Source organism: Taeniopygia guttata, chromosome 11 (genome assembly GCF_048771995.1).
Source record: "Taeniopygia guttata chromosome 11, bTaeGut7.mat, whole genome shotgun sequence".
NCBI lineage: Eukaryota > Metazoa > Chordata > Aves > Passeriformes > Estrildidae > Taeniopygia > Taeniopygia guttata.
Genome location: NC_133036.1, coordinates 13,651,129 through 13,663,211, shown reverse-complemented (window position 1 = coordinate 13,663,211; position 12,083 = coordinate 13,651,129). Strand labels below are relative to the sequence as shown.

The window sequence follows — 12,083 nt, the reverse complement described above, 5'->3', positions numbered from 1 at the left end:
ATTAGTCAAATACTGTATTACAGAAAAGTAGCAATCGAAAGAAAAAAAGCCCAACATTCTTCATCTCTATCATATTACTTCTTATTTCTTTTCCAGTTTTTATTTCTAAAGCACATCTTACAATGTACAGATCCATCTTTTACAACCAGAAATAAAATGTTTCCTACACTTCTGAAGCTTTTTCAAAGACACTGTGAAATCAATGAATCCATACAGAAGCTTTTTCAGTTTTGAAAGAAAATATTTCCTTCTTCATCCTTACATGATTGCACCTTGGAAGAACCTGCTGGAATGCAAACTACTGACCTTGAAGAACACACAAAAAACACCCTCAGAAGTTGCTAACTTAAGAGCTTTAACTCATTAACAACAAATTTACCTTGGATCCAAGAAACACTTCCTATCTTCATGCCTGGTTTCAATCCCAATGTAAATAAACATCCTTCAGTTTTAAACTCTGATCTTGAAGTTAAATTTCTTCACATAGGAAGACAAATTCAAAAGAGTATCACCAGCACAACTGATCAGTGCAATTATATATTCACACCTGACAAGACATGCATTGGTAACAACAGCTGGATGACCCCATCACACCTACGGTGGTTTCATGTATTTATGAAAAATACCTTGCATAACATGTCTCTAATAATCTCCTTCAACCTAGGTCTACCTGTTTCTGGAGACCCTCTGTAATCTTCACTCAATTCCTGGGGTCTGCTACTCTGCATTTCTGTCACTTTCAATTAAAAATGAAAACTCATTCCAAACTGATGGAAATCTTATTTGTAATTTCAGTATCATTTGCAGCAGTAGGTGTGCCCAAACACTCCAGACTCCAAGTGTCCTGTGCTAGCACCACTCAGCTTGGAGCACCTTTGACAGAGAACCAGAAACTCAACTGTTAACGAGCAAATTCTCAACACAGGATTCTGGCTTGACTGTGATACAGCATAACTCCATGGTTAATAAAGATCAAGTTTTGTAGGCAGTGGAAAGGGCTAGAAAAAGAACAGTCCTACGTACTCATCACCTGCAAACCTGTACTTATGTCTAAATATGTAAAGACAAAATTAGAAGTCCCATTTCATCTAGGAATCATGTGAGAATCATTACTTACAACTGCCTGTTTGCTGTATTTCAAACAAGAGCCACAGACACAGAGTCTTCTTCCCAACACCCTGCCCATGTTTGCCCAGTACTGGCAGCCAATCCAAGCACCCAAAGCCACTGCCTGTGCAGGTCCCTGGGAGCACAACTTGCACAGAGAGGCTGTGTGAGAGACGTTGCTGAGCTTTAACATTGATTGTCAATGTTCACACTGGCAAAAAACACAGCTCGAGAATTTTCAATCTGTTCTAATAGCAAATTTGAATGGGAGAGAGCAGAAAAAGACTTGTCAATCAGATTAAACACAACATCATGTTATTAGAATTGTTTGATGCTCCAAAAGCAATACCAAGGTACTGCAGTCTGAGAACACATTATAAACTGAATTCCAAATAGCAAATGGTCAAAGGAGCTCCACAAAAGAAACTTCTTCCCAACCCCCAGAGTATCAGAGAGATGCTTGTAAAACAAACCCACTTGTAACTTAGCATAAGTAAACCTAGGCAAAAGACACTCAATCCTGAAGTTCCTTAACAAACAAAGAAAAAGGTGTCACAAAAGTGCTCTTTTGTGACCAGGTTCAAGGACTGTTAGATTCATGCTTGTGCAATCCACTTTCCAACATGGGCTCTGAGAAGAAAATGGCACTTGGGGAAATGACAAGTTCTGTGATCACTCACTCCAAAACTGTTTCATAATACAGCAAGATAAAGTTGTAGCTATGAAGAGCAAGACAGCTTTTGGTGGGTGTATGATCTAAATCTTTTCCATTTAAATGCTCTTTACTTCTGCTGCAGTGTAATCTTACTTCTGCTCCTTTAAAAACAAAAATGGAATCAACTTTTTGGGGTTATTCTGAGCTCACAGACTGACCATTGTAACTTATTATAGTTCTGTTAAATAGAAAAGTAGCTGTTTTCTAGCAAGTTGGGAGGTTGAACTTGATGATCTGTAGAGGTCCTTTCTAACCCTAACTATTAGATTAAATGGAGATATGTTAACTATACAGGCCAAAGTCAGCTTTCATAATTTGAACATAGAAAGACCCTACATATACCACAAAGTTCTCATTCATACATTTCTCCCACTGGTCTTTGCTGAGTTCTCAGTACCCTCTCTCAAGAGTCTTCAATTTACAGTGCTGAAGAACAGTAAGAGGAAAAAGAAGAAAAAAAGCCCTGTTAGGACTGTACCATAGCAATATCATTCTGGGGCAGACAAGAAGCCTACAATAAGTACAACTGGGTTTGATATTCAAATAAAATATAGGTTTGTTTGAAAGCTGATTATCTTAAATTTATCTTCTAGTAATTAAATCATTAGAATTCTTTTGTCACTCTGTGCCTTTAGGTGCTCAGTGAGATGGTCATGACAGAGCGTTATAATAAATTACTAAGATAATTACACATTATTAAAACAATCAATGTCAGCTGCCTTTAGCAAATGTGAATCATAACATCACAAAAGAGATGCAAAGAGCTTTTAGAGATGATTCAAAGTTCTGTGGACATTAAAGAAATCCTCATAACACTCTCCTTGACACTAAATCAATTCTGATTTTAAGTCCTTCCAAAGAATCCATATTCACAGCTCCACTGCATAGAAGCACTTAAACACAGCGTGCCAGCAATCTGCACAGCGAGACTTCCAGGCTGCACCGGAGCCAACAGTGCGGCCTTCTGCCTCGAATGGAAATTCCAGGACTAACTGTGATCCAAGCACGGAAAAGAAACTGCATCAAATACAATGTGAACTGCTCCCACACCAACCAAAATCATTGCTTAAACTCCTGTTGCAGTTTCTGCTGAAAGCTGCTTGTTTCACCTGTTTCATATTAAAACAAACTCCCAACTTGGCTGTACGATTAGAGCTCGGTGATGTTCCACATGTTCAAAGCTCCCATGGCAACAAACCTCCAGGTGCTGCCAAAGGAAGGGAAAACACAAAGCAAGGCAAGCCACTGGTGTAACTGCCTTGGGTCAGCTCAGCCTGGGCCCAGAGCCCCTCTTGTACCAACCATGAACAGTATCAAAGAAAAATTCAATCCTGTGATGAAGTTGTTCAACAAGGAACAGATAACCAAGTGACACATCCAGCACTACACCAATTTTTATTGTTGGAAATAAAGCAAAGTTCTTCTTAATTTTCAAGCCCCTTTGACAAAAATTAATATGAAGCAACAGCAATTCTTTTTCCCAGGAGATACTAGCATTTGTCAGCACATAAAGATCTTGGCAAAATATGTGAACCTGATTTTCCCCCATCCAAAATTGACAATGTTTGGGAACTACATTTAAAGCATTGAGGTGTCACTGAAGAGCATTGCTGGTTACAAATTAACAAAGAAAACAGACTTAGCTCCTAAATACACTTTCACACACTCAAAACACAAGTGCCAATTAACTTAGTACATTTCTATACACTGCTGTTTCAGAAGTGCATCTGGTACTAAAAGAATCTCCTCCATAGCTAAAGTCTCTCAGAAGGCTTCTTTTCCATTAACTTTCATACCTTTTCTACCCAAACTGATTCCAGTAAACTCAGCTTTCCTCATATGCAGAGCATTTCATGCACAGAAGTATTGTCACCCTGCACCTTTAGGTTCTTAGAGAATCCTTTCATTGACTACAGAAGCACTAAATGTTTTCACAACACAATGCTCAAAGAAGAATGTTTTTTTAAGGGGTTATTTACCAAAAGATACCATTAAAATTTCCCTTTGATACATTGCTACTGTATCTGAGGATGCAACATTCCGAAGAAAGAAAGAAATTCAGATGATAGAATGAAGTTGTGACGGACAAAATTATAAGGTACAAAATCAAAATGCAACTACAGGCAGAAAAGCAGTGCATTTAAAGTATATTCAGCTGCAGAATAATTAAGGTCTACTTAAAAAAAAAAAAAAAAAAAATCTGTCAACAAAATGCACTTGGCACAGTGCAATGAAAGGCTGAAAAACCCCCAAAGGTTAGGCACTATGTTATCCTGTTTAAACATAATTAACTGGCAATAATGAGCTATCATTTCCTACAAGGAAAGTGATAATTGCTACCACATGTCATACAAGTAGTTAACATACATGAAATAGTGCAATTACTTCATAGGGGGGAGAACAGAGAGGATTCTCTTAGGATTATTAGTTGGATAACTGGATTTTAAATATGAGAAAAAATTGAGTTCAGGTCTCTAAAAAACTTTGATGGAACTTTAACAAACCCAACCCATATTTGCTCAAAAAGCATAGCATAGCTCAAAAAGTATGCATAGCAGGGGTGAATGCAAACTTCTTAGAGAAGAGAAAGGGCAGCAGCTAAGAAATCAAATGGTGACTAAAAAAATAAAGGACTGGGTTGGCTAAATGCTACCTAGAGAAACAAAGAGTTGTGTGGCATTTACTTGTGAGGACACCATGATCAATTTTGATTTCAAAAAGCCATTTTCACTCTCCTTAAAATACAGGCCAGAAGAAAGTTCTTTGCCTTAACTAAGCAAAATCAATGGCTGATTAATCAAACTTTTACAGTCTCAGATACCAAAGGATGATCTTAAATCTCTGCTATCCAACTGAACCAATCATAGTTAAATATCAATTATGACACCAATTTCCTATAGAAATGAATTAATGGATCATATAATCAGCACAATATCCTGTGCTAATAATTTCTGACTCACTACTTCAAAAACATGTCATTAATCTTTAAAGTAATGAGAAAATAGCAAGTTATTGTGTCCAAAATATGGTTCACATTCATCTAACACTAAAAAAATTGGTCATTTTCAGATCATCCCATTGAAATCCTTCAATTTCTTGAAAAATACAACATTTTCCTAGTAATTTAAGTGACATTTAATAAAACTCTCTATATATTTGCAAGTATTTATCAGGATTCTAGACAACATCTATGATTTCCTCTAAAGACAGTACAAGCAGATCTTATAAAACTCCTCTGCCAGCTCACAGATAACAACAGCGCAGGATTAATCATTTTTGCTATAGCAACCACTGCACTGCAATTACCATAGTGACATGAGAAGAATAGGAAAAGTAATAATGAAGAGCTCTTACTTGTTTGGAGCAATGTGGCAACTAAAAGAATTCTCTAGCACCCAACTCTGCTCACCTTAATCAATTGAAGTGCCATTTGTAATAGATGTCAAAAAGCTTTTCTGATTTATTTTTAAAAGGGCAATACAAATTTGTCAATTGTTCCCTGTCCTTTGGTCAGACTGATGTATAAATCACTGCTATCATGTAACAGGGGGAAGTGCTACTTATTACAGAGGTTCCAATTTAGCTATAAAGAGTAAGGTCTGCTCCATTACCATAAATTTATTGATATATACACACATCCTTCTATGTAATTTTCCATTAAAATATACACACACACACATATATATAAACATACTGGACTTTTAGATGCATACAAACATACATTTGCATATTTTTTAAATGAAAAAAATCTTTATTTTTTCAGTACTTCAGGAACACTTGGTACTAAGATTATACCAACATCTGTGACAGTTTCTCATGAGTCACCTAATTGCTGGTTTTTCCAACTGCACTTAGCCAAATAATATATACTTGATAGCTGTTGTTCAACTGCTTAGTTTAAGAACGGAAATATTACCCCAAATTAGTTGCTTTTGCAAGTTCTCAGAATCTCATACAAAGCTCTCTCCTGCTTTCAAATAACTGGTAAATACTCATGGCTGGAAAGGGTACTTCAAATAAAATTTTCAGAAGCAGGAAAGAATGTTAGACAAAGTGACCTTTTGAAACAATGCTTATTTTGTTAAGAGACAGGTGTGATCCGTAAATCAGAATCTTGCACAGCAGGAGTGCAAGAAGGCACAAGCAGAAGGGGGGGTGTGAGAGGGAAGGCAGCCCAAGTGGCACAGCCCCAAGCTCACATCTGGGCCTGACACTGCTGCAGAGCCCAACATGCACAAGGGTTAATTCATGAGAAGTGGCAGAGTGAAAGTACAGAGATACAGAACCCTCTGAGACCTTTAGCAAATAGCGAATCTGGCACATCAGCTGTGGGGTACAGAACATGTCAAGGAGGGGAGAAAAATAGAGGCAGGCAACCCAGAAGTAAGAATGTCAGAGCCTTGTGCCTGTATCTCAAACATTTCTAGTGTCAGTCCCGGTGCCAAGAGGAGGATGCCTGTGGCAGAGCAGAGTGTGGGTGCACAGCACATTCTGCATCATGCACAGCTTGGCAAAACCTGCCAAAGGTAGAAGGCAGCACTGTCTTCTAACATACCTTATTTTCCATTTCATTGTGGTATTTTGATTTGTTGTGCAATCAATCAGGCCCCATTACAGATAGCCACATTATTCCAAACTGCAAACCATCATACCTTAACTTCCTTTGACTTACAACAATCATTATTCTGTCAGTTTTGAAATGGAAAACTGAAAACAGGAGAGGTTTAAGTCTGACAGTACATTTCGAGTAATGCACTGTCTTTAACTCCAGCTCAGTACAAGCAGGTGTGTGCTCAAAGCCAGAGTTCTGAAGTACCTAAACGTGAGCAGACATAGCACAGTGGGTAAATGCACCCACTGTGAGAGAGCAGCACACTCACCATGGGAGATGCTGCCCCTTTGTTCTTGGGCTGGTGCAGAACAAATGAATCTGATGATAATTAGCAGTAAGGGCATTAAACATGGTGCTGGAACTCCAGCCCAGCAGTCCCCGGGCCACTGCCCTTCCTCCCCAGCTCAGCTGTACCAAACCACTGCCCTGCCATAGCACTGCACACTCCATTTAGCCACACATTCAAAATTTTAACTTTAACATTGGAACAGTTCCACTTCTCTTTGTGAAGATATCCCAGGGTTTATTACAATTCCATTAATTACTATGAATTTCTAAGATTATGATTTATCATTTGGGCTCATTAGCCACCTAACATAGAGATAAAATTATCCTACATTAAGGTAGCTCTTCACATTGCCATTGTTAAAACCTTATAAAAAATTTCTGTTTTGTACCTATTAAGACAAATTATTCAGAACATCAGCTTGGAAAATGATTACAAAAGACCCAGCACACTTAATTTTTTTTAACTGCAAAAACAGTATTATTCTATTCTTTCATTCATATATTACATAGATAAGTATTCAAACTTGAAGATAAATAGTAAAATATTTTATTAAAACTTTGTCAAAGATTTTAGAAAATGGGGTAAACATTACAAAGAAGAGCATGAGGCACAGTTCAGGTTCTACTGACTTCATTTCCTGTAGATCTGATCTAGGGGCCATTACCCATCCAGCAGAGGTGTCCTGCATTCACATGACAGCCTCAAAACACTAAGAAGTGGCAGCACAGAGCAAGTGAGTCACTCTCCGAGTCCAAGAAGTTTAAAATTTGCAATTTTCTTTCAAATAAGTTTTTGAAGGAAATGTTGAAACAAGGCTACTGTTTGACAACATTTAACGACAAGGTCAGTCTCACTGTAACAAGTGTGTTGTATAAATACAGTAAATGTTTTTTTTTAAGAAGTTATTTACAGTCAATTACGTCAGCAGAGTCAATCCTGCAACACTTTGCTTCTGGTTGGAAAATTGTTACTTTAGTGCATAGAAAAACAGTATTTTTTGCACTACAAAACCAACATGCCCTATTTCCTGTAACATGACAAAAACACTGATAAGCTACAATTGACTGGAAAGGTACATTCTAACAGAAAAATATAGGCTTTCACTAACCCTTGCAAAAATAGATTTACATATAAATTAAATTTTTCTCCTGTCCAAAAGCCTAGCAGAATTTTCAATTATAACCATTAAGATTTTACCATGTTCCAGCAAATTTTTTTCAAGTAATTTTATTTCATTTAGTCTTTATTAGTTCATACAAGTGAAGAATTTAGAAACATTTAATCAGATAATGTTTTCAAACAAGATTAGAGAAAACAAAATTAAAATAATGACAAATAAGTGTCTGATAAAATTAAGTTTAGTGTTGCACCACACCTCAAAGCAACAAAAATTAGATACACGTGAGGCAGAATGTACCAAGATAATCAAAGGTGAATTTGTAAATAATTATTCCTAGACATTTCAAGATTTACAAATAAATATAACACATTAAAGAGAAAAAGCAGAGAAACATAAAAACCTTATTTAGCACTAAACACCTTTATTTGTTCTCTGGTGTAAAGCAGCTAACTAAAACATGAGAAATCAACACTCGAAGCAGTGTAAAAGAAGCAAACTCACCAAAATCTGCAAATACAGACTGTCCAACAACTTTGGCACCACTGGGCATTTCCTTACTTTTTCCAACTTTAGAGAAGTTCCCATCCTAGGAAACAGGACAAGGATAATTGAAAGACTGAATTGCAGAGTAAGTGATAAAAACTGACTTTTGAACCAAAGAAAATACAGATCACTAGTGAAAGGCTTTAGCAGTTAAGAGAGAGACATTTCAGCTATGGAAAAAACTGCACTCTTCAAAAACTGGGACTGAGTTTTTGCATTTCTAATCCTTCTTGGACTCTAGTGGAAATCCATCAATAGTAATATGCAGATACAATTTCCATAAATTTTGCTGTGCTATGAGGAAGAGATTGGATTATTTCAGCAACATTATCTAAATGATAATTAAGTGGTTATGAATACTACTGTACATTTTTGCATATTTTATAGATGTATGTAATATGTAATAACACACCTGCATAAAAATTAAAAACTGGGTCCTGATTTGCCTTCTAATTAGGAAATAAACTTATTTTCTATTAGGTCTGGCTTAGAACTTGTTTTACTTATCCTTTATTAAAATCTAGGCCTAGAGAAAACAATAGTCCATTATACCATCATAAAGGTAAGAAGTGCTGGCTCGTTGTTTATCACAGAACAGGATCAGAGCTGGCACAAACCCTTTGTAAGGTGTTGAGTTTTTGCATCCATGTCAGATGACCAAGGCCCCCTTCCCCAGTTGCTCCCATCAGCTCTGCACACAAGGCCCAGCCAGGCATGGAGCCAAAGGAGCAGAGTTATCCATATCCAGCATGACTCACATCATCTTTAGTTTGCAGACTTCAATGCAACTCTGGACACAGTTAGTGCTGTTGGTACTGCATGTCTGACTAGATATCTTTACCTTGACATATAATTTATAATGATTCTGATGAGAAAAATTCATACTGATGCATTTCCATGCAGTGAAATAGAAGAGGCCCTTAGTTGGCCCTAAAAGCATATCTTGCATAGACAAATATTTAAAAGGCATTTTACAATGCATCAATGAAGGGAATTACTTTTTTCCAAAGAGCAGTTTAACAGCTTTTAATGGATCAGTAAAGTTATTTGTAGTTCCATACACATGTCCAAGTATTTTACATGTATGACCTATTTTCCTGGGTTGATTGATTCCAAAGAACATAATTCTTTCTTTCTAAAGATAAGCAAATATATCAATACACAATGTATAATGCAGGATTATATCTAGAATACAAGTCTAAAATTTGTAAGACAATTCTAAGAAACCCCACTAACAGGACAAACACCTTGTATACTTACAAACACTCAACAGCCAATGATTTTTAAAGTCTACCTAAAGCTGTAAATACAGGATTCATGGCTCAGTGCTTTCATTACTCTTGCCTGGGAGAAGATGGCCAGGTTATCTCAGACAAGACTCTGTTCTGCAGTGACTCACTGTGATCTGATGGATTCATTTCCAGGCAAGCCCTCAAAAACTCATCCCTTAACTAATAAGAAACACATTGAGCACTTTCTATCATCATTAAAAAGTGAATTTATAGCTCAAGTTCTTTTGGATAAGAAGGTACAAAGGATGCCCCTCACCAGGTTAGACAATACAAAAGCAGAATTTGAATAAATTATTAATATCTTGATCTATTACTCCTTAACTTTGAATTTCAGTTATGATACTTAGTTAACACAGGACTTAGGACTTCCGACTTCCTCAAATGTAACTTGCATGTGTATTGTAACAGTCAGAAATGACATTTTGAACGTCTGTCCCAGCAAATCTTACCCAAGATGTGGGTCATGTATCTAACAAAGCTCATTCAAAAAAAGAAAAATAAAATTTTCAGACAGCAAGAATAAAACCAAACTGATCAGTCTTCTATATATAAATAAACATAAACCCCAAAGAGTTCTCTTCTGACATTTATAATTTGTCTGGGTTTCAACAGAATGGTTATTTGTGTTTTCTCTCTTACCTTATTTACCCATGTCTCAAACTGAATAGTTTTGGAATTTGGTGACGTGGTAAGGAACAAATCTGTGAGGAAAATATAAGAGAAAATAGATATTTAACAGTAGATCACACACACAAATATTGGATCACTTAGTAATTATATATAATTTAAAAAATATTAACTATAAATTTTAGAATCTATAAATACATTCTATTCTAGTGATGTATTAAGGAAGAAAGACAAAAACCACAGCCCTCAAAACTATTTTCATGTCTTGTACTCTTCTGTATAAATAAATATCAATAAATATCAACTAGCCTTTTATTTGGAATATGTTGAATTAAGCATCAGATACACTGTTGACAGGAGGAGGAAGGTAGATGGAGAAATATTTCTGGCTTCTTATACACTAAAATTCTTTAAAACATCAAAACACTGCAAAATAGAGCTTCAAAGGATTTATCAGCCAAGACCTAAAGAGAAGCTTATTTACCACCTTTTAGAAAAGCCCTCCTATTAGGAAAATGGGAAGAAAAAGCTTTTATTAAAAAAAGGATGTTGAGGAATAATTTTTTTTTTTTAAATTAGGACTAGTGTTAAGAAATCTAGATTTAAGAAAACTACTCTTTAAGATTTAAACTCCTGTTTTCTTTTTCTTTGTCTCCTCCCTCCCTGCAACTTCAACTGCCATTCTTTGAGTTAGAACACAATGGTTACTTTGCAGAAAAAAAAAAAAAAAAAGGCATGAAAAGAAAAGAGAATATTAATGCTTTACCCTGAGGTGTTTTACTGAATAAGCAGGTAGATGGCTGTACAGGGAATATTAAATGGCCCAACAAGGGATATTGTCTTCCAGGGGAAAAAACCCAGCAACAAACAACCACAAAATGAGAAACCTCCCCACACCTAACAAGCAAAACACAAACAAAAGCTCCACACAGACACAAAAAACAAAGATTCTCCTTATAGATTTCTCTCCCCCCACAGCTTAAAAGCTCTACCATTTAATTTGATTCCTCTGGATATCTGAAATGGCCATTTCCTTTACAGCATACACATGAACAGCATGATAGTGTGTGCTTCATTGGAATGAATTACAGTGATACTTAAGGACTTCCTGAAGGTGAGACAGAAGTAATTAAAATAATCTGAAGACAGTATAAATGTAAGTTAGAAAACTTACATATACTTTTAAATACTAACTTTGCATCTAGAAGGAAGCTTGTGCAATATTGTTGATTACTATCAATATAAACCAGAAAAATATTTAAAAATCCAATAAATTCACAGAGGCAGAAAGAGAAACATGAAATAACAGAAGCCTTATCTAATTTTCCTACAGGTTGAAATGCCACTATATCTGAAAAAAATGTTTTTGAGGTTTAAATATTCATTTCAAGTAGGGTCTTTGCTGTACTTGGTACTGAAATTTACACTGAGCTCTGGGCTCTGCTGCTCCCAGGTTATGCTACAACAGGCTCTGAAGTGTTCTATTGAAATACCCAGCCAAGCATGAGCATCCTCTCCCCAGCTGGGGCAGGCTGGGTGACCCTCACAGCCATTCTGTCTGCACTGTAACCTCTCCCCAGCACCTCTCTGACTCCATCTCTCACTGCAGAGCTGACCCCCCCACCTTCACTGCTGAGTCAATCCTCGGTGCAAGGGGAGATCCTGGCCAGCAGTAACTCAGTAACTCAGCAGTAACTCCCTCTGGTAATGCTGTTTAGCCACATTTTAGGACTGCCTCAGACTATGACAAAATGGCACAGCTGCAACACCAGACAGAA

General features: G+C 36.6%; 1 protein-coding gene across 1 annotated transcript in view; it reads right to left on the bottom strand.

The window, feature by feature from the left end:
* The window catches only part of ITFG1 (integrin alpha FG-GAP repeat containing 1), a 71,814-nt gene that overhangs the window by 38,792 nt on the left and 20,939 nt on the right, over window positions 1-12,083 (bottom strand). The window contains exons 7-8 of the mRNA XM_002194441.7: window positions 10,318-10,379; window positions 8,345-8,429 (exon numbers count right to left, since the gene is read on the bottom strand). Of these exons, the coding sequence (XP_002194477.1) occupies window positions 8,345-8,429; window positions 10,318-10,379 (147 nt within the window). The remainder of the gene's footprint in view (window positions 1-8,344; window positions 8,430-10,317; window positions 10,380-12,083) is intronic.